Raw genomic sequence first — 24,506 nt, forward strand, 5'->3', positions numbered from 1 at the left:
TGCTGCTGCTGCTGCTGCTGCTACTAATAATGTTGATGGTGATGTAGTAGTTGTGATTCTTCTTCCAAGAGAGGTTGAACTAGGTGGCTTCTGAAGTCCCTTCTGAGTCTAGGATGTAGGGGACAGGGTATGCCCCTTTCAGACTTAGATAATTTTGTTGATTGAAAGGGACAGATACAAAATCAAATATGAGACCTGGATTTAAACAGAACCATTGCACTTCCCTAGGGCCTTGGGGTCTTGCTTCCTAGCTTTTGGATGAGACCAACAAGAGAATTTAGAGTTAAAAAGTGGGAACTCTGAATCCCAGGGCCATTTTGGGATTATCAGATCAATATCCATTGCCTAGTGATGTTTTATTTTACAGAGATGAGGCTTTGGTAAGTTTATGGGTTGGACATCCTGTAGGTCTGAATCAGGAAGGCTGCCAGTCAAAGAAAAGACCTCAGATATGTATGGAAAAAAGGGAAGTTAAACCTTTCTGTTGTCTGAGAAGTTAAAAAAATCCTTTTAGCCCATCCAATAGAGTTGAAATCGGGAAGCTTTTGCAAATCCTAGGTTAAGAGTATTTGCCATGTTTGAAAAAGTGCAGCACTTCCTCTATTCCCCCCTTGCCCCCCCCCCCAAATATCAAGGCAGTGCAACCTGATTTAACAGTGAAGCCAGATAACTAACACTCATTAGTAAACTCTATGAGGACAATCTCAATCATGGAAAAAGAACACCAAGAGCAATCATTTTAGAGTTGTGAAGTGTCTTGACCACATTTGTTCCTTACAATAATAATTTTTAAATCTGTGTCCCCTTTCACGAAGGATTCTCTGTGTTTCTGGGGAAGAATTTCCTCCAGGTTTATGGATGGAATGATGTGTTTCATCATTGTTATCACTTTTATCTTTTGTGCAGGTCTTTGTGAAAAGTTAATTAAGTTGGTTGATCTATTAATGGGAAGCATGTCAATGGGTACTCAGGTGCTACAATGTTAGGAGTGTTTCCCTGAAAACAAGTGTAGTATTAGCTGCTATTCCATAGATTTCTTCTATTAGTGTGGGTGGAAGTGGGAGGAGTGAGGGTCCTATTACATAAATACCAAGTTATTAGATGTGGAAAAGAATATTAACTATTGGGGAGATTAGGAAAGGCCTCCTGTAGGTGGTGTCATCTCAATTGAGCAATGAAGACAAGTAAGAATTCTAAGAGGTGTGTGTGTGTGTGTGTGTGTATAAATATATAAATATATACATACATACACACACACACACACACACACACACACACACACACATATATATAAAGAAGGTTGTTTTCCAAGTGTAGGGGTTAATGTGAAGTCACAAGCACAGAAGATGATGGAATGTTAAGTTTGGTGAAAACTGAATAGATCATTTATTTGACTGGACCATGGAGAATATGAAAGACAGTGGCATAAATTAGTTTAGAAAGGAAGTTGGAATAAGATTATGGAGGAATCATATCTATTTCCCAATAAAAAGTCAGCAATGTAGTGACTCTGTCTTTATCTTCTCATTGGTATTTGAAAATTTATTTATGTAATTAAAATTTCTAGACAAAGAAAAAGAAGGCAGAAGATTTGTATGGAAGAATTCCCTATGTGGGGGGAGAGAGAGAGAGAGAGAGAGAGAGAGAGAGAGAGAGAGAGAATTACTTAATTCAAAGTAAAGTTCACCACTAGATCATGAAGATGAATATAATCCCATTTGATTCTAAAAGACTAGTGTTATTTAAATTTGCAGACTGCCTATTCCAGGCTAAAGATGTCTGGAAATTTCTCAGACTGACACAAAGGGTCCACTTGAACTGATAAGCCACCTATTCTAGTTTTCTCCTACCTTCATTATCTATTATGATATTACTTACCACCTTGAAGAATCAAGCTTTTAAACATTGAATCATCTGTGGTCTAGACTGCTGGTTGTTGCTTGTGGTGAACCATTTAATCAATTACAATAGCATCTCAGCTAATGCAAGTGCTTTCCTGGAATTTAGATTATAGATTACAGGAGTATTGGGTCCTGCATTAGATGGAATGCCCATTATGTTGTTTTTATAATTACATTAATATATCACTTGGGATACACTTGACTATTTTTGCTCCTAAGATGTAGTAATTTCATCTCCCATTCCTCTCCCTCTGAAGTATACTTATTTTGTTTTTAAATTCTCTGTCTATATGCAGGTGGCAGGGACAGCAACCATTACATAAAACTGAAGGTTACACTCTTACCCTCAACTACACTTTTAACCACCCTAATCAGCACAGTGGAAAATAAAACAGATGAAATTTCCACCATTTGGCTGACTGAGTCTCTTTATTTAGAAATCAAAGCACTTGCTGACTTCTGAGATGATTAAAATACATCCTCTTTAATTTTGGAGCAGAACTGAAAACTATATATATATATATATATATATATATATATATATATATATATATATATATATATATATATGTTTACCCAGGACAGAGAATCAGAAAAACTTGGTATAAAGAACAGTAGAACAGTCAATGTGTTTGGATTGATAATGAGATTTAGAATTATCAAATCAGTCATTTAGATTTAGAAGGAACTATAATGGTCAATCTGGTCCAGCCTTCTCATTTTAAAGATGAGGAAAGAAACATAGACTTGGTTAAGTGGCTTTGCCCACAGAGTCATGCAGTGATAGTGCCTGGTTCCTTCCACTCCAAATCCATTTCAGGCTAGAGATATCTGGAAATTTCTCAGGAAGACACATAGGATCCACCTGAATCAACAGCCCACCTATTCTACTTTTCTCCTACATTCATAGCCTATTATGATATTTCTTCTTTTGGAGAATCAAACTTTTACAAAATTGAATCATCTGTGGGCTAAACTGCTGGATGTTGCATTTTGAAATACCTTCATTACAACAGTCAAAGAACAGCAAGATTTATGAGTTTAAAGTTCATCAGTGAAAGGAGGTGGGATTAAAGGAATTCAATGCAATTCTCTTTTCTCACACTTCCCTCCCCCCAAATCACTTTTCATAATCAGCAGAGCAGTCTAATCAAATTCAATGTCTTGTCACTACACTGACCACAGAGTGATCATTTTTTTTAGCCACATCTATACACAATTCTAAGAGACTGATAATGAGCTCAAAGTGAAGAAAAGGCATAATTATTTTCAGACATGCCAATATGAGAATTTGTTATGCTGAACTGTGCATATGTGTTAATAGGAGGTTTCTTTTTTTGTTCTTTTTTTTTTTTTCAATTGAAGTGAGCTGGGAGGGAGGTTAGTCATAGGCTGACCAACCAAAAAAAGAAAGAAGGAAAGAAAGAAAGAAAGAAAGAAAGAAAGAAAGAAAGAAAGAAAGAAAGAAAGAAAAGTTCTATCATTTTAGAGAGTAGAAAATGATCAAAAGGAATACATCTAAAGATGTACAAGAGAGAACTGAAATAATTCCAGAAGGAAACACAAACAAGCAGGACAATTTTGAAAGTTCTATACTCAATTTATGATATGTTTAAAAGGAAAATCAAGTCACATATATATATATATGCATATATATATATATATATATATATACTAGAGATTTTCAATTTTGTGTTCCTTTTTTATTCTACAGTTTATATAAAAATGCTCATTTAGTTTGGTATTTGTTAGGGACAGAATAAATTTTTTTTAAACAAAGACTCTGGATGACCACCTGAGATATGTGTTGTAATGAAGAATATTTTTCAATAAAAATGCTTTTTTTCTGCTCTGAAATCTTGTGATTCTCTGTTGCTTTTAGGGCCAACAATAGACAACAAAATTCATCCCAAGTAAACTTTGTTTCCACTACTTCCTGAGGTCTACTTCTGAACCTGAATTTGACAGTTTGTTAGTAGGGAGTTAGTTCACTAATACGTATTTTATTTCTACCAAGAGTATGCCTTTTACTAGGAATGGTTCAGTAAAAAGTATAAAATTGTCCAAGTTTTTCTTCAACTTAGCCAATCAGTCAACAAGCACTTATTACACATCTAGTATGGGTCAAATACTGGGCTAAGCAATGAGTATACAAAGACAATTCCTGCTCTCAATTAGCTCAGTCTGCCAGGGAGACAACAAGAAAACAACTGGATGCAAGCAAGATATCTATCTATATCTATATCTATATCTATATCTATATCTATATCTATATCTATATCTATATCTATATCTATATCTATATCTATATCTATATCTATATCATTTATCTATATCTCTAATCTATCTCTATCTCTATCTATATACTATGGGTATTTTGTGTGTGTGTGTGTGTGTGTGTGTGTGTGTGTGTGTGTGTGTGTATGTGTGTAAAAATATACCAGACACATTGGAAATAATCAATGTAAGGAAGGCACCAGTATTAGAGGGATCAGAAAAGGCTTCTCATAGGGTTGTAACCAGGACTTGGAGGAAGCCATGACACAGGGATAGAGAGGAGAATATTTCAGTCAGGGGGAAAGCCAGTAAAAATGCCCAGAAAGAAGAGATGGAATGTCTTGTTCTTTTTTAAGGAATAGCAAGAAGGCCACTGTCATTGCATTGAAGAATATATGTTGGGATCTACAGTTTAAGATAATTGTAAAGTTGGTTGGAGGCTAGGTTGTGAATGGCTCTGAATGTCAAACAGAACATTTTGTATTTGATCCTGAGAGTGACAGGGAACCATGGAATTGTGACATGGTCAAATAGGAGCTTTAGGAAGATTAATTTGTCAGTTTAGTGAAGGATGAACTGGAATGGGGAGAAAGTTGAGGCAGAAAAACCAACCAGTGGACCACTGAAATAGCCAGATGTGAGGGGATAAGGACTTGCACAAAGGTGGTGGCAGTGTCAGAAGAGAGAAGGAGATATATGTGAGAGACTTTTGAAGGTAAAAAAAAATGGGTCTTGGTAGCAGATTTATTATGGAAGGTGACATAGTGTGAAGATTCAAAGATGACACCTAGACTTTAAGCCTGAGAGATTGGAAAGATGCTGAACAGTAGTAGGGTAATTTTGAAGGGAGGAGAGTTGAGGAGGAAAGATAATGAATTTAGTTTTGGATATGTTGAGTTTAAAATGTTTGCAGAACATCTAGTCTGAGATATCTAATGGGCAGTAGGAAATAAATTAAGAGGTTAGAAAAGAAGTTAGGACTAGAGAAGTAGATCTGAGAATCTTTAGCACAAAGATATAAGTTGATGTGATCATAAATGAAATAAGATAGAAAGAAAAGAGAAGAAGGCCCAGGACAGAATCCTAGGTGATACTTACCTGAAGGGAACAAGAACTGGATGAAGCTCCAGCAAAGGAAACTAAGGGAAAATCAGATGAGTAAGAAGAAAACCAGGATAGAGTAGTATAACAAACACTTGAAGAGAAGAGGATATCGATTAGAAGATTATTACCAGAACGAGGTCAAGAAGGATGAGCATTATTACAACTCTACTTTTATTATTATTCTCTCCTCCACCTTCTGAACTCTCAAACCTAGACCCTATAAATGAATTCTTAGGAATCAATCATAACTTTATTATTCCTAAGGAATAAAGTACTTGAATGTGTATAAATCTCTTTTCAGGAATATTTGTACTTTAATAAAGAACTAAATTAAATGATTGAAATCTTTAATGGTGAGATATCAAACATCAGTAATTAGTGTAAGGGACTTTTTAGAAGTCAAGATGAAGATTTTTTTCCTAGCATATCTAAAACAAAACAAATAAGGATCACCTAATCTACATACTAAGAATTAAATCTTTCTCTTACAATTTCAGACTTATGTTAGACTAATAACTTAATTGTCTAGATGGAGGGAAATTCCATTTTCTTAAGACCCAAAGAAGGGGAATTTTGGTTTCTGGTCTGTGTTCCTTGGGAAGGAAAAGAGGAAGCAACTGGTAAATATTACTGTCATCTACCTTTCAGGAATAAATTTAGATGACATTTAGACTAGATTTGGGTGAAGTAATAAATAAAAAGAAAGCAAGTGATTGGTAACTTGCTTGCTTCCAAGATACAAGTACTGGAGAAAACTGCTTGTGGTTTGGTGACTTACTTAGTTCTTTTATAAGATATGGGTCTTAGACCTGTAACTAATTGACTGGCTGACTAAGGATCAGGTCTCCTAAATATGTTACAAATTTTCCCCAGATTTTAAGTTCCATAAGGGAAAAAACCTAACACTGTGTTTTTCATACAGTAGGTACTTAATAAATATATGTTGAAGTGAATCAAATTTAAAATGAAATCTTTCAGATAACTGCAAAGTAAAACTGCTCATAGATGTCTTCACCACTGGTTTCAAGATCATAAGATTTAGACCTAGAGGAGATTTTTTTTTGGATTTTGTTTTTTGCAAGGCAGTGGGGTTTAGTGGCTTGCCCAAGGCCACACAGCTAAGTAATTATTAAGTGTCTGAGGTCACATTTGAACTCAGGTACTCCTGACTCCAGGGCCAGTGCTCTATTCACTGCTCCACCTAGCTGCCCCTCTAGAGGAGATCTTAAAGTTTATGTGAAGAAATAAAATGCTAAGATGTAAATCCATGTGGTCACATTTTAAATCCAGTGGGTTGTTCTAAGCTAGAGATAATTCTACAGCCACTCTCAACACCTTTCTGAAAAGTTTACTGGGTCCTTGATCCACCATAACCAACCTGTTTCTTGTTGCTATCAACCAGTTTGTGAGATGATTTTTAAGTAACCTCAGGCTTTTTAAGAAGGAAACTTATGCTTGGTTCTCTTTATGTTCTCACCTAGTGCCAACTTTTGAGTATCACAGCAGCCTATGGAGATCTAGAAGCAGTGAGGTACCTCCTCAAAGAAAAATTTGTTCAGTTACCCACAGAGCCAAATGATGATAATCCAGCTGTGGTTGCTGCTTATTTTGGACACATGGATGTTGTAAAAGAATTACTAGATTCTTTATTGGGTAAGTTGTTCAGGAGCTATTTAACAGACATACAATGACTTCATCCTAATGTACTGGTAAATTTTCAAGTATTGTTATGAGCATTCAGCATGAGGTATTGGAAAGAAAATTGGAGAAAACTTGGGTTCATATCCAAACTCCCAAGTAACTCTATACATAACATATAGTTAATCTTTTCCTCCTATGTAAAACAATGCTGTCAATACTTGGAATACTCACCTCATAGGGTAGTTATGAGTGATTATTGGTATTATTATTCGCCAGCAAGCTACAAATATCATTAGATAGTTTTTAAATTGGTTTTTCTTCAAACTCTTCAGGATTAGAATGTTTCAGAGTATCCAAACCCCTTAGCAAAACAATGTAAAAAAAAGATCTTGTTTGTGAAAATTCCCCTCTGAAGGAAAGTGCAAAGTCAGACACCTTTCTGATATTAATTTACAAAAATTGAGAACAAATGTAAATGATTTAGATATCAAGTAAGATTATAACCGTAAATTGTAGCGCAGTGCCTGGAACATAGTAAACCCTAATCAATATTTATTATTATGATTATGATTATGATTATGATTATGATTAATGTTATCATTATTGAAATCCAGTGGTCAGGGACTAAGATTAAGATGAGATCATTTGTGTAAAGCACTTTGTAATTGTAAACTGCTGTGTGATAGCCATTTTGGGAACTATTGCCAAAGTAGTAGTTGTAGTGTTGCTTTCTTCTTTCTTTTTCTTTCTTTCTTTCTTTCTTTCTTTCTTTCTTTCTTTCTTTCTTTCTTTCTTCTGCTCCTCCTCCTCCTTCTTCTCTTTTTTCTTCATCTTCCTTTTTTTTCTTTTTTTAAAATAAATACTTCTGGGGTAGCTAGGTGGTGCAGTGGATAGAGCACCAGCCCTGGAGTCAGGAGGACCTGAGTTCAAATCTGGCCTCAGACACCTAATAATTAGCTATCTGTGTGGCCTTGGGCAAGTCACTTAACCCCATTTGCCTTGCAAAAAACAAAACTAAAATAAATACTTCTTACCACAACTACAATCTTTTTATAATCAAATTCTTGAATGAATAATTATTTACTCCTTTCCACCTCTCTCCCTCCTGATTAAAAAAAATAAAAAACAACTCATAACACTGAAATCATGACTAGATTATTTCAACAATCAGAGTTCTTAAGTCTTTCAGAGTTGTTCATTTTTATAATATTGTTGCTATACTTCTATTCTAATACTAAAAAATTTTCACTAGTATTTACATGGTGATTTATGATTTTCAAAGCACTATATATGTAATTATATGTTATTTTCATTTGATTTTCACCACAATCCAAGGAGGCAGGCATTATTATTTATGATCTCCATTTTACACATGAATAAATAGAAGTTGAGAGATTTTAGGTGATTTGCCCAAGGTCACACAGCTACTAATTACATAAGTAGGATTTGAACTTGGCCCTCCATGGGCCAAGTCTAGTTCCTAACTGCTAGGATTTTTTTTGCTTGCAGTCAAAACCATGGAAGAGATCCACTTTCTACCACTTCTGCTTCCTTAAAGGGGGAGTTGTTTCCATTTCCCAAACAAATTACAGTAAAAAAGTATCACCCTGGTATTTTTGCCTATATGTATATGTATCTGATAGAATAAGGGCTTTCCCCTTTGAATGGAGTCCTGTTTCTGCGTCTCTGGACCAATCTCATTTTTGCTTTCAAATTTTTCTAAGAGATACTTCCCTATCCTGGGACAAACCCAGTTATCTGGAACACTTTTGACAAAGGATTGGAGGGCAGGTTAGTGTCAGTACCCCATGATGTTTGAATCCACTCAAAGATGACTGAGCCAAGCCATCACCTATTGGGAACTCTTATCCCCAGTAACTCTATACATAAGTGCATAATAAATGTTATTTGGATTGGATTGGATTTATCCTTGTTCCTAAATTTTGTACAATCTTCCATCTCAGACTCTATAGAACCTCTTGGAAGAACCACATGCTTAATTACTGATCTGGGGCAATTGCATGCTGAATATATGATGATGATGAGATACTATGCCTGGGTACAGACAAAATTCAGTTTGGATATTTATAATTATATCTACCACACACATCTTTGGCCATTTCCTTATTCCTAGCTATCTCTATTGTTCATTTCACATTCCTCTCCTTGCCTGTCTGCCATAAACCTGCTAATAACCACAAGCTATTAGCTGATTAACTCCAATGGTATCCTTCAGTTCTGATTAACTCCAGTGGTATCCTTCAAGGTTATCCTAACATCCTCTTTAGACCTGAAATAGAGAGAATCCGAGCAAGATTCCTTTCTTTACCCTCTAGTAGGTCTTTGATAGACTGGAAGGGAATGCTGTTAAAAACTTTAAATAATTTTTGGAGCTAAATAATGGGATCTCTGCCCCCCCTCCATTGTCTGGTGGATCAGTTGTCTTGTTGAGGGTTCCTTTGTTGAATTCTATTATTACCACTCCCTTTTATTGAGTAGAAGTTAATTGAAGAATGGGAAGGAAGAAGATATAGCTAAACTAATGGAATGTCTTCCTTTGGGATTTAGAGTATGCTAAATTTTACCCTGGCCATATGACCAGAGAATAGTTTTTAATTGACTGCTCTTCAATCCAACCTGGACATGGTTGAATTTAAAACTGTGGAACTGAGTTAGCAATTAAGTAGCCCATATGAAGTATTATTAATTCATTTCAAATATCATATATCATATATTCACTTTTCAAGAAATACTTTCTAGTTTTCAGGTAAATTTACTATTTTAAGAAAAGAAGGTTGAAGGGGTAAGGTTTAGGAACTCCTTAGTAACTATGGATTTTCAGACCTTTTTTTTTTTCTCAAGGCTTTGGGGATGAGATGATGTTATGATGAAGGTTGCTAAGGGTGCATGAAAAGAATGAGGTAATTTCCATGGAGATTGGACAAAAAAAAAAGCTGTCATGCTAATTTGAACTTGAGGATATTGCAGCAGTGTAACCCACACAGTCTCTGTTCATTCAGTGTGCTTGTTAAATAGCATTTCATGCTAAAATAAAATGGGCAGTGATGGTTATTTCAAGGAGTAGCTCCTAAAGATTCCTGAATGTCAGTTATAATTACAGAGAATTTAGAGAGTATCATGGTAGTTAAAAGAAGAACCATCTATACTCCTGTCAAATGTTATCAACTTGATGCCAATATCTTCCAATTAATTTAGGGTTTGTATTTATTGGTGGCCCAAATGAAAATATCATGGTGGTAACATTGAATGGGACTATTCAATGTGTTTTTGTTTTTTTCAAATTGCCTTGTTAGGTCCATGCAGCTACCAACGACTGTTGAATTGGATGTTAGCTATCGCTTGCCAACAAGGACACCTAGATGTTGTTAAACTCCTAGTGCTTACTTATAGTGCTGACCCAGAGAGCTATGCAGTGAGGAAGAATGAATTTCCAGTCATTATAAGGTTACCACTTTATGCAGCTATCAAGTCAGGTATGTAATTATGCTTATTGAAGTCCTTCCCAAACCTTCAGGATCTGGGGCTGTTGTTTCTTATAAGCTATTAACAGCAATTGAGACTGTTAGTGGATTTGGAACCATATCCATAGAGTAACCACAATCTCCTGAGCTCTCAAAGCTTCCTCCAGATGTAGGCATCTGTAACCAGTTTTCTCTTCTCTGTTTACAATATTTAAGTATATTCTCATTCTCTACTTCTGTCCCTGTCTCTTTCACCCTTCTCTTCATCTTTCTCTCTGACTCCTTTGCACTTGGTAAATTCAGAAACATGAATAATCTTTTTCAAATGGGAACAGTTTTTATAAGGTACCCTAAATGATAAAATCCCATAAAATTCTGTCACTAATAGGATCTTGATGTTTTAGGGGAAGTAATATACAGAAAGACGTTAAACTGGAGCATGTCTTTTCTTAGTTCCTCTTTCACATGTTGAATTTCCTCCCCATTGGTAATGACCAGTTCCTTATGGTTTCTTTAAAAAAAAAAGACCGAGAATGAAAAAAGGAGACTGAACCCTCTTAGCTTTCTTTTTTACCTCTTCTTTAGGGAATGAGGATATTGCTATATTTCTGATTCGTCATGGGGCCTTCTTCTGTTCATACATTTTGATGGATAGTCCTGATCTAAGTAAACATCTACTTAGGAAATATTTCATAGAGACGAGCATACCAGGAACTGGTTCTCCAACAAAAGCAGTAAGTAGCCAGTACCTACAAACTACAGATCTGAAATGTGGCCTAAACCATTGTGACTTTACAGGGTATTCCAACAGTCTTCTATGGAGATTTGAATCACTAATAATAATAAATTAGTATTTAAATAGTGCTTACTGTATGCTAGGCATATCTCATTTGATCTTTGCAACTACCTTGGGAGATGGGTGCTGTTATTATCCTCTTTTTATAGATGAAGAAACTGAGGCAAACAGAATCTTAATGACTTATTTAAAGTCATATAGCGAGTAAAGGTCTCAGGCTGGATTTGAACTCAGGTCTTTCTGACTCTAGACCTGGTGCTCTAGCCACTGTACCACCTGGCTGCCCCAACACTGAGATTAATTATCTCTAACCTTTAAAATGTGCTTAAAATTGTACTGAGACTTTTGAGATACCCTGTATTTCATATACGACATTTATGACTTTTCTCTTAAAATTTTTATCTCTTCCTACAGTTTTTTTAGAATCATTCCAACCTATAGAGCTCAACATAAGCTTTTCTTTCAAAATACCCAAACCATCATGACTGTGTGGTTAGGGAATAGAAAAGCTCCAATATTATATTAGCTGTGTATGAGTAGCATGAGAACTAATAAAGAAATTAATATGCGGGGGCAGCTGGTGGCGCAGTGGATAGAGCAAAAGTCCTGGAGTCAAAAGGACCTGAATTTAAATCCTATCTCAGACACATAATTGCCTATCTGTATGACATTGGACAAGTCACTTAACCCCACTCTCTTGCAAAAACTAAAAAAAAAAGGAGAGGAGAGGAGAGGAGAGGAGAGGAGGAGGAGGAGGAGAGAGAGGAGAGGAGAGGAGAGGAGAGGAGAGGAGAGGAGAGGAGAGGAGAGGAGAGGAGAGGAGAGGAGAGGAGAGGAGAGGAGAGGAGAGGAGAGGAGAGGAGAGGAGAGGAGAGGAGAGGAGAGAGAGAGGAGAGGAGAGGAGAGGAGAGGAGGAGAGGAGAGGAGAGGAGAGGAGTGAGGAGGAGGAGAGGAGAGGAGAGGAGAGGAGAGGAGAGGAGAGGAGAGGAGAGGAGAGGAGAGGAGAGGAGAGGAGAGGAGAGGAGAGGAGAGAGAGAGAGAAATTAATATGTGGCCAAACCTGTGATTTCATATGGATAGGAAACTACCCAGTGTGGAGATTCCCCCTTCTAATGAAAATCAGCACTTTCTTTTTAAATTCTAGTCTTAGAGAATTACTAAGAACATCCAGAAGCTCAATTTCACCCAGCCAGTATGTGTCTTGGGCAGATCTTTAACCCAGAGCTTCCTGGCTCCAAGGGAAAACTGCCTCTCAATCTACAAAAAATGTACTTGGCTTTTGGCATGCAGTAGGCATGATTATGTTGCATATCTGTACCTGAACCAGATTTTTGAGTATGTAATCATTCGTGTGACATGGGCAATGTTTGTTCAACAAACCATATGCTTACAAAGTTCATTAAGACCTTTTTTGGGATAAGAGTAAAAGAGAAAATAAAACTGTAAAAATATGACTCATAAAATCTCTCCTAGGTTCTTTAAACATATAGCTTTAAAAAAAATTCATATGAATTCCAGTGGTAAGTACCTTTAAATAGGTGTGTTTGTATTTGCTATAACTTCGTTTAGCAGTGGTGCTTTTTAGGATTTTAATAAGAGCTATAAAGTGGTGAGATTTAGTAATCAGATAAAGTAATGTCCTGTGAACCAGAGGTAAGTGCCACCCACCTAAATTCTGAATTGCCTTATCTGCCTTTTGTCTTTGACTTCTGTTTTGTTTAAATCCACACCTTTGGTTTGGGTTCAGAAAACATTTAACCATACATACTGTCAAAAGATACATGTTTGTACCATTTGCTGTTAAGGCTTAATTTGTCGTGTTTGTAGTGTTTGTAGTGTTCCTTATCTCATAGTTTTACTATCATTATCTGTCTTCATGATTTTGTGTATTTTTGAGACTAGCAAAGGTATCAACAAGGTATCACTTGATTTATTACATTCCAATTACTTTGGTTTATATCCCCATTTAATCATATTTCTCAGACTTTTTTTTTAACAAAACTGTGCACATTAGAAAGACACTTTCCTGGCATATGAAGGTGTTGGTATATGCATTTCTAAAGCATTAATAGTGTGTCATGCAAAGAAATCAGTATTAGAGGCAGTGTTAAACATAGTAGATGGAGATGCAACCTTGGAGTATTTTAAGTAGCATTTTGCCTTTAACATTTTATAGCATTATGATTTTTTCATTTATTTTAAACTTAAAACACAAAATGAGAAAAGGGGGAAACAAGAACACTTCCATGTACATAGTAGAACACAAGAGAGGGCTCAATTCAAAACAATAAATTTACATTATGTGAAAACCTGTTTTTCTTACACATTATTTTCAAAGCAACCCATTTTTCTGTGCTTTCTTCTAGGTTTTCTTTTGTTCTCTGTTGTGTACTTAATTTTTTTCTCTCTCTCCCTCTCCACTTCATTCTAAAGAAGGCTACAATCAAATATTCATAGATATACATATGCATACATAGCTATAAAATATACATACATGTAAGACCCACTATATCCATATATAAAAATATATAAATATTTCTATTTGTCAATACTTTCTCTGGAGGAAGATAGCATCTTTCATAGATCCATGTCTTTCCATGTTTTTCTAAATCAACCAACTCATTTTTCATATCTCATCAATATTCAGCACAGTCACATTATGTCTGAGAGATCATCTATAAAATTTCCCCCACCACTTTTTGCTTTCCTCCTAATCTTGGTTACATTAGTTTTATTTATACAAGAAAATTTTAATTTAAAATAATCAAAATTATCCATTTTACTCTTCAATAATTATTATTTAAGGTCTGATACTACTGAATCTCCTTCCATTACATTTCTTTCCCTTAATTTCTTTGAAATCCTTAAACTTTTCTTTTTCCAAATCAAAATTTATTACTTTTTCTAAATCAGTAAAATAATTTTTTTGGCAAGGCACTGGGGGTTAAGTGACTTTCCCAAGGTCACCCAGCTAGGTATTTATTAAGTGTCTGAGGTCAAATTTGAACTCAGGTCCTCCTGACTCCAGAGCTGGTGCTCTATAAATTGCACCACCTAGCTACCCCTAGTAAAATAAATTTTTAAGTAATTTTTGGGTTGACATTAATTAATATTGGTTTGGCATTGAATAAATAGATGAGTTAGATGAAATTACCATATTTTTATTAAATTGACTTTACTTATCCATGAACAATGAATTTTTTTCTAATGATTTAGATTTGACTTTCTTTGTATGAAGAGTGTTTTCTGTCCATGTTCATGGATCTGTTTGGCAAGTGTACTTTCAAGTATTTTATATTGTCTAGTTATTTTAAATGGTCTAAAATAATATTGGTGACACATGGTATAGATTCCCTATTTTTCTCTTTTAATTAAAACTATTTTTGCTTTAACTTTGTCTGAGATTCCTGCTTTTTTATATAATAAATTTTACTCCAGTTCTTTATTTTATCTCTCTGTGTATCTCTCTTTTATTGTATTTTCTGTAAGCAATATATTATTGAATTCAGATATTTTAATCCAATTTGCTTTCATTTCTGGTTTATGAATAAATTCATCCCATTCAAATTCTAAGATATAATTATTGATTGTGTATTTCCCTCATTCTGTTTTTCCTCACTGTCTTGCTCTATTTACTCTATCCCTTCACACTATTTCTATACACTGCCTTGTCCTCCTATTCCTTATTCTGCTCACTCCTGTAATTGTCCCTTTCCTATACTCCCCAACTCTCCACCTTAATCTACCTTTCTTTCTAAGAGTTTCTTCTCCCTTATTCCTCCCCCCTCCTCATTCTTATTCTACACACTCTTAAAAGTCCTTCCCTTATCTATCCCCTCACCCTATTTTTTCTTCTAAATTTAAAATACTATAAAAAATTTATACCCTTCTAGATGTGTATGTTGTTCCCTCTTTAATCCAATTTTGATGAGTAAGGTTACCTTTCTATCAAACCTCCCCTTCCACTTTTTCTGTATCAGTTCTTCTTTTCATGCCTCTTTTGTATGAGGTAATCACTTCCTTTTATCTCTTCCTACAGTTTTTTTAGAATCATTCCAACCTACAGAGCTCAACACAAGCCTTTCTTTCAAACTACCCAAACCATGATGCTAGTTATTAGAGTATGGATAGCACTTTCACATATAAGTAAATAGTTTGACCTAATTGAGTCCCTTAAAATTGATCTTTAATGCTTACTTTATATTTCTCTTGTATCTTATATATGTAATTTTCCATTAAGTTCTGCTTTTCTTTGTCACAAATACCTCAGTCTCTCAAATGGTTAAATACTTGTTTTGGGGGGATATTTTTTCCCATTTAGGATTATACTTGCTCTCTAAATCATCCTTGGTCATAACTTTGACCTTTGAAATATAGTGTTCCAAGACTGACAGTCCTTGAGTACTTGCTGCCAGTTCTTGTGTAATCCTGACTGTAGATTCATGGGATTTAAATTGAGTTTTTTTTCTTGTGTTTGCAGTGTTTTCTCCTGGGAACTTTGAAATTTAACTATGATATTCCTGTAAATTTTCCTCCTGGGATCTCTTTCAGGTGGTGATTGGATTTTTTTTCCTATTTCTCCTTTACCTTCTTGTTCTAGAATTTTGTGGCAATTTTCCTTAATAATTTCTTGTAATTCTTATAGGGTTTTTTTGTATCATAACCAGTCCATTTATTCTTGTATTGTCTCCTCAATCTGTCCTCCAGATCAGTTGTTTTTCTGGTAAGATACTTCAAGTTCTCTTCTATTTTTTCATTCTTTTGAATTTTGTTTTATTATTTCTTGGTGTCTTATAATATCAATAGCTTCCCCATGCCTAATTCTAGTTTTTCAAGAAATTGTTTTCTTCCTTATATTTTTGATTTTCTATTTCCAGTTGGTTGACTTTCTTTTCACAATTTTCTTGATTTCCTTGGATTGCTCTTGGTTTTTGTTGGGTTTCTTTTTTTCTTATTTTTCCTTGATCTCTTTTATTTGACTTTTAAAGTTCTTTTTTAAGTTCCTTCAAGAACTCTTTTTGGGCTTGTAATCATTTGGAGTTTTTCATTATAAAAAAAAAGAATGACTTTTTTTAACTCCACTATCTCCTTCTGAGTATGAACTCAGATCTTCTCTATCCCCATAGTAGCTATTTATAATTGAGTTCTTTCTCCTTTGCTTTACATTTTTATTTTGTTTTTAGTAGCTTCTTCTTTTTTTTTTTTTTAGGTTTTTGCAAACGGGGTTAAGTGGCTTGCCCAAGGCCACACAGCTAGGTAATTATTAAGTGTCTGAGACAGGGTTTGAACCCAGGTACTCCTGACTCCAGGGCTGGTGCTTTATCCACTACGCCACCTAGCTGCCCCTAGTAGCTTCTTATTCTAATCAAATTCTAGTTCTGGGGTGTGGGTACTATGAACTTAGCCTCAGGTCCTTCTTACAGTTATTTTCCTGAACTCTATCCTGGAGCCTAACCTTGGGCACTCTGAAAATGCTCTTGCTTCCTGTATTCCCTCTGGTGATTGCAAACTTCAACAGTCCTCTCTGCCTTGCTATTGAAATCCAGGACTCTGCTCTCCTCTAAGTGCCCATATCCAGGACCACATCTAAGTCAGCACAAATTTGTTTAGCTTCTCTCCTCATTGAAAGGCCCCTCAGTCTTCTACTCAGCTTTCTTTTGGTGAGGGGAGAAAGTTCTTGAAACTGAGACTGTCTCCCTACTCAGCTACCCTGAGGGTTTTTGTTTGTTCATTCAGCAGAGTTGAACTGGAGGTGTTTGACCTTCATTGGAGCCAAGCCTCCACCCTTAATCTTTCCTGGAGTCTACTCAAATTGTCTTCAGGAGATAGCTTCTTTACCCTGACTTTGCTTCTGCTGCCCTATGTTCATTTTGAGGTAAAGTTCTATCTTTTTTTGTAGAAGAAATTGGAGAGGCTTGAGTTTTCTGATCATTTTTTTTTTCAGAATCCTGTCTAGCATTGTGATTAAGAGCAAGTCATTTAATCTTTTAATGCCTACAGCCACTGGTTCTTGTCCTTCATTATTGAGGAAGACTAAAATGACATCACTATGTTTGAAACAAATTACAGTGTGTACAACTTGATTGACCAGTCCAATACAATCAAGCACAAATAGTCTATGTGAACACCTGGGGTGGGTACTCTAAACTTAAGTATGTCACATTTCCTTAGAGCTGCTTCAACTTTGCTTTTCTCATAGAGCACAGTACCCTCACTGATGAGGGCACATCATGCTGGGCAGTCCTGTGCCAGTGTCTCCTGTGCTGTGAAATTAATTCCAAAGTTCTTAAAAGAGATCTTCAGGATATCTCAAGATCGCTTCTTCTGACCCCCTTGTGAGACCTTGCCCTGTGTGAGTTCTCCATAGGCTAGTACTGGCACTCTAACAACATGATCAGCCCAACTTAGGTGCACTCTCTGTAGTAATATTGGAGTGCTAGGCAGTTCAGCTCAAGAAAGGACCTCAGTATCTGGTATCTTCTCCTGCCAGGTGATCTTCAGAATCTTCCTAAGACAATTTAAATTGAAACAATTCAGTTTTCTGACATGGTGCTGGTAGACTGTTCAGGTTTCATAGACATACAGAAATGATGAGGTCAGCCACAACGGCTCTGTAGACCTTCAGCTTGGTAGTCAGGCTAATACCTTTTCTCTCCCAACTTTCTTTTGGAATTTCCCAAATACTGAGCTAGCTCTGGCAATGCATGTGTGAACCTCATTGTCAATGTGTACCTCCCTGGAAAGAACACTGCCAAAGTAAGTGAACTTATCCACAGTACTCAAAATTTCTTCATTTGCTGTAATCAGTGGTTCCACATATGGATGGTGTGGTGCTAGTTAATGGAGCATCTATGTTTTCATTTTTAGACCAAAGTTAGCACAAACAGCAGAGAATCTATCCATGATTTGTTGCATCTCAGCTTCAGAGTCTGCCTTGAGTGTACAATCATCTGCAAACAGAAGATCATGCACCAACACTCCCTCTACTTTGGTCTTGGCTTATAGCCTTTTCAAGTTGAAGAATTTGCCATCAGGCCATGTTCATCCTCAGTGAAGGCTTTTGATAACATGACTGAAAGCATTATGCTAAAAAGACGGGGGTGGGGGCGGCTAGGTGGCGCAGTGAATAGAGCACGGCCTTGGAGTCAGGACTACTGGGTTCAAATCCGACCTCAGACACTTACTAATTACCTAGCCGTGTGGCCTTGGGCAAGCCACTTAACCCCATTGCCTTGCAATAAATAAATAAATAAATAGATAGATAAATAAATAGATAAATAAAATAAAATAAAATAAAATAGAATAGAATAGAATAAAATAAAATAAAATAAAATAAAATAAAATAAAATAAAATAAAAAGCATGGGAGCAAGGACACATCCCCGTTTCACTCCACTAGTATCTGGGAAATCTTGAGAGCATTGTCCACTCTCTAGAACCCAGGCAAGCACACCAAGATGGAATTGATATCCAATGCTGATGAACTTCTCTGGGCAAACAAATTTTGACATAATTTTCCATAAACCTTCATGACTGACAGTCACTGACATAAAAACAAATTCCCCATCTGAATTGCTCTATAGAGCTTCCCCACCTACAGAATCCTATACAAGACCCATATTCTATATAAGCTCATTTATATGCTTGTATATAGGTTCTAAAACTCTTGTTGGTTAAGCAATTATCCTTAAAATTGTTAAAGACCTTTATTTAAAGACTCTCTGGAATGATAGCATTTATTGTCTATGCCATTTATTTGTCAATCCTGTCCTGCCTTTTGACATTTTCTTTAATTGTTATTCAGCTTTTCATCATTTAATTCTTACTACCCTATAGGATTATGTCTTCCCTCATAGTGCCCAGGACACAGAATATGTTCTGTAAATATTCACTATTTTGATTTAATAATAAAATATGATGTTCTGATTGCTCTGCATATATAGGATTATACTGTAGATCTGGGGTTTGTCAAATATCTTAGACTTCTAAAATTAATAGAGATAACATGGTATTGTAGACAATGAGCTGACCTCTGAGTCAGAAACATACTGGTCTTATGACCCCAGGCAAATTATTTCATCTTTCAATCTTCTAGAGCAGTGGTATCATACTAGAAGGATCCCATGGCAGTGTATTGACTTTATAAACTACAAATTGGCATTGTCTATGCTTTATTGCATTAGTTCTTATTTGTTATTTACTTATTTATTTACTTTATTGCATTTTATTTGCAATTACATTTTAATCTAGTTCAGGTGTCCAGCAGGCTATGATTTTGGGTTCTAGGCCTTTAAGTTTCAGAGAAGGTGCTGATAAACATTGGCAGAGGGAAGTTTTTTCACTGGGAGTTACTTAAGTCAATGGAATAATAGGTTCTACCCAAAACAAAATACTTGAAATAGCATAAGATGAATGAAGACAGAAATCTGACACCAAAAATTTAAAGGTCAAAACTCTTTCTAGGACAAATGGACTGATTTCATTGCTTTTGCTAACAAATAAAGTAGACAGAATGTGAAGCCACATCTGTAATTCCAACTGCCTAGAAAGAAATTTTTGAGAGATAATTTTCTTCTTTTAAAAGAATAAAAAACAAGTAACATTTGGTTGAGTATTTTTTGCCATATCATTGCTTTAAAGTTTAATGAAGTGGATTGTTTTCATTGTGAGCATCCTGAGGAAAGTTCATTTATTTCTGTGAGAAGTGACTTTCATGGTTTGGCATTGTCACACCCTAGCAAGAGCTGGAAAACATTTTGAAAGTGTAGTAAATGCCAGGAAAGAGCTAATTAGGTCCTGGAATCCTGATGCTGCTTCTCCCTCCTCAGTGGTTTTGAATGTTGGGTTGGGACTTTTTTGGTTTGGTTTTTCACCATTGCAAAAATGACTGAAACAAATTAGTTTTGATCTTTACTTAGGAAATTATTTCTTTCCTTAAAACAAAAAAACCCCAAAAAAACCCTAATAATACAAAATCTTGCAGCTAAGTCAAAGAAAGAAACCATTCTTATTATTTCTGTATTAAATGTATGCTAATAAATTGGCATATTCATAGTGACTTACCAGATGAACTATTGTGTATTCTGGGGCCAAACTACCAACATGCCTATCCAAGCTCCCTCAATGTAGAAATGAGTTTTGTCAAGTCTACTGTTCTAATGGCTTATGGAACAGACGTCCTTAACCATTTTTGTGTTATAATCCTTTCAAAAACTTGATGAATCCACAAATCTCTTCTCAGGATAATGTTTTTATATGAATGAAATAAAATCCATAGGATTCATATAAAATACATAAATATTTTCCTCCAAAGGAAGTCATTTATATTAAAATATGATTACCAAAATATTTTAAAAGTTCTAGGTTGGGTGGCTAGGTGGCCCACTGGGCAGCTAGGTGGCACAGTGGATAAAGCACCGGCCTTGGAGTCAGGAGTACCTGGGTTCAAATCCAGTCTCCGACATTTAATAATTACCTAGCTGTGTGGCCTTGGGCAAGCCACTTAACCCCATTTGCCTTGCAAAAATTAAATTAAATTAAATTAAATAAATAAGTAAAAAAGTTCTAGGTCCAAAATCCTGGATCCCCAGGGAGTCCTTGGACCCCAGGTTAAGAACACATGCTATAGAGCCATAACTCCATTTGCCCTAGGGTTGTTGGGATATATCTGGAATGGCTACCTTTCCCTTATTGAAGGAAAGTGAAGGAGACTATACTGTACTATGAATAGGGGTTTCATTAGAATCACCAAAACTATTACCATAAGATACTAAACAAATATTCATCCAGCCTCTTATTTGTGGTCTACAGACCATGTCAGGATCATAGGATCAGAGATCTAGAAGCACAGGGAGCTTTAGAAGTCCAACCTTTCAACCTCAGTTTGAAGATGCAGAAAAATGAGGTTCAGACAAATTAAGAAATCTCTCCAGTCATCTTTCTCTTTCTATTCCCATTTTAATGATCCAGTTTAGGCATTTTTATTATATTGAGTCTCCTAATAGGTCTTTCTCCCTCCATTTTTCTTCTTCTAATTCAGCCTTCATATTCCTGTCAAAGTAATTTTCAGAGGACAATCACTGATAATTTTACTTCTCTACCCATAGGTTCCCATTGTCTACTGAATAAAGTACAAATTCCTTAGATTGGTATTTTAGAGCTCTCTACAATCTGACTCATGTTAGCCCTTTGTCAAGCTGATGTATTTTATGTACTCTGAAATGCAGCCAAGATGACTTTTGTTTGTTTTTTTAATTTTTGATTTTTGAAAGACAGTAGGGTTAAGTGACTTGCCCAAGACCACACAGCTAGGTAATTATTAAGTATTTGAGGCCGATTTGAACTCAGGTCCTCCTGACTCCAGGGCTGGTGCTCTATCCACTGCGCCACCTTAGCTGCCCCCCAAAATGACTTTTAAGCCAAAATTCATATTCTCATCCTTCTCTATTCCATCTCCTTGGCTTTTCTCATCTCCAATCTTTTTATCATCTCCCTTACCTGGAACAGCTCCTGTCTGTCAAAATCCTTCCTTTCCTTTAGTCAATTCAATTTCAGTCAGTTGATTGATCCAATTCAATAAACATTTCTTAAACACCTACAATGATTCCAGCTCAGTGCTAAACTTTAGGGATACTAAAACAAAAGTTAAAATAGAGCTACTTTCAGGGAGCTTATACTTAATCAGATGCTATCTCCTTTCTGAGGCTTTTCCTGATGCCCTTCTTATCTCTTCCTTTTCAGATTTCTTGAGATATTCTTGTTTAACCTCTCCTTTATATTTATCATACATTAACCTGATTTGCAATTGTTTGTCTAAATGTCTTGTTACCCACTTCAGTTTCCAGTGAATTGTAAACTCTTTAGTGCACAGTCCCTTGCATGTTTCTTGAATTGAATTTTCAACTGTTAGCACAGTATTTTCTCAAGAGGCCAGATCACAGGAATTAAAACACTTATCTCTTATGCTGGTTTTTGCCTTTTTATTGTATTAAGATAGACTGAGCCTCCTTGAAAAAAAAGGAACGATGATAGATAATCTTTACATGATACTTTTAAGATTTGCCAAGGACTTTTCATATATGATTTATTTGATCCACACAACAAACCGTTTAGATGTTATCATCTCCATTTTACATATCAGGAAACTGAGGCAGACAAAAGTCAAGTGACTTGACCAGAATCACACAGCTATTGTGAATCTGAGGCAAGATTCAAACTCACATCTTTTTCACTTTAAGTCTGACTCTATTCACCAATGTCTCAACTCAGTATTCCCTCTCTCATACTGGTACTTGAAAAATATTTTGAGAAATAGCTAGCTTTTTTCTTAGTAATCCGTTTCTTCTCTTAGAGGAAGAAATTTTGTCATTCACATGAAGTTCAGAATATATATCTTAATTGCAGAAAAGCCTTGGTAGACTTGCATGAACTGATGCTGAATAAAGTAAGCAGAACCAGAAGAACATTGTATACATTAATAGCAACATAGTATAATGAACAATTACAATGGATTTAACTCTTCACAGTAACACAATGATCAAAGACAATTCTAAAGGACTTGTGATGGAAAGGAGTCTGAATTCATACCAAAGCATACAGTTTTCAATTTTTAAAATTTGTTTTATGTTTTTTCCCTCATGTCTTTGCCCTTTTATTCTAATTCTTCTTTCTCAACATGACTCATATGGAGATATGTTTACCATAGTTATACATGTATAACCTATTACTTCCTGTTAAGGGAAGGGGGAAGGGAAGGGAGGAAGGAAGGGGAAAATGTGGAATTCAAAATCTTATAAAAAATAAATGTTTAAAATTATCTTTGCATATAGTTGGAAAAAATAAATAAATTTAAAATTTGAATTAAAAAAGAAATATCTACCTTAAAGACCTATGACTAACTTATTCATGCACAAATGTATTGTTCCAATTTGTTCTTGTTCTCATTTTTTCTTCTCTCTCTCTCTCTCTCTCTCTCTCTCTCTCTCTCTCTCTCTCTCTCTCTGTTCTTCATTTTTCTTTCTTTCTTCCATTATATTTTCTCTCTCTCTACTCTAGGTCTGCTGGTGAACGATTCTTAGGTATTATGTAATTTCAAGGTATCTAAAGAGATCACCAAATCCTGTTTCAGAATCTACAAAATTGTGCCTGCAATTTTGCTTGTGTTTTTTGTGAATTCCAGCATTTCATATCCAAAGCCCCCATTAGTTTTCTATATCTGAAACTATTATGCTTCTGCTTTCATCTTTCTCTAATTCTTTATCCAGGTGTAGAAGAAACCCTTATCTTTTACAGGCTATGCCAGCAAAGTGCAAACTCTGGAAAGCCCTAACAGAGTAGAAGAGCTTTGAGCTTAGTTCTATTTTGAATATGGGTCTTTTGTCTGTCATCTAAGGACCAGCCTAGCCAGATTGGAGAGGCTGCCCACAAGGGCTGGAGGGAAGGGGGGGATGATTTTATGGGTATGGTGGCTCTCAAAGACCATCTACTAAGACACTGAAAATTTGCAGACTTGTTAGGAAATATCCATGCTAAAGAAACCATGGATCATTTAATTACTACTTCCTTCAGTTTGTTCTGAAAATAGCTATTGAGGGAATACAATTCTCAACTTAGAATTTTTTTTGACATTCTTTCTTCAGAGACACATTCACTGTGCTTGTGTTTGCACTGAAATTTGGTGTCCCTTTACAATATATTAGTGAGGTTCCAGTGACATTCTGTTTTTGATTTTGCTGTGAGATGTTCATGAATTTAATCATGCCATTGTTGGCTTTCTTCCCTAGGAATCTTGTTTATCATAAGTCATCCTGGACTAAACACAGGCAAAAATGAGAGCTTTAAGGTTTACTGTGATAGAATTAGACTTCAACAATACTAGATGTGAGGCTTTTTTAATTGCATGGTTTTTTTTTCTTCTGTCTCTGAGTAAACATTTGGGCAGCCTATAATCTTTGAATATGACAAAGGAAAAACATTTTTTATGAAAGTTTTTATAGAAGATTCAGCCCTAAATACAATCTTCACAAGTTTCCAACCAGAGATAACTTCATTTTGAAACTATTTCTGTAATTGTGGATATCAAATTAACTTATAAAGACTTCTATCATTTTATATGTATATATACATATATATACATATCTGTAAAGTTTTTGCATATTTTAAAAGCTTTATTTGGTTCTTATTGTTGTTATTAGTTAATTCTGTAAATAAAATAATTGCCCTTACAATTTAAGTATCAAGAGAGCGTAGGTAAATGATCAGGAAGGAGCTTAATTTTAAGACCTTCCTTCACCATTTTTTTCTTCTT

At 35.4% G+C, this 24,506-nt stretch overlaps 1 protein-coding gene across 3 annotated transcripts in view; it reads left to right on the forward strand.

The window, feature by feature from the left end:
• Window positions 1–24,506, forward strand: part of LRRK1 (leucine rich repeat kinase 1) — a 175,799-nt gene that overhangs the window by 68,819 nt on the left and 82,474 nt on the right. For all 3 annotated transcript variants that reach the window (XM_074234232.1, XM_074234233.1, XM_074234234.1), the window contains exons 4-6: window positions 6,764–6,935; window positions 10,238–10,417; window positions 10,991–11,139. In XM_074234232.1, the coding sequence (XP_074090333.1) occupies window positions 6,764–6,935; window positions 10,238–10,417; window positions 10,991–11,139 (501 nt within the window). The remainder of the gene's footprint in view (window positions 1–6,763; window positions 6,936–10,237; window positions 10,418–10,990; window positions 11,140–24,506) is intronic.

Source organism: Macrotis lagotis, chromosome 4, assembly GCF_037893015.1.
Source record: "Macrotis lagotis isolate mMagLag1 chromosome 4, bilby.v1.9.chrom.fasta, whole genome shotgun sequence".
Classification (NCBI taxonomy): Eukaryota; Metazoa; Chordata; class Mammalia; order Peramelemorphia; family Peramelidae; genus Macrotis; species Macrotis lagotis.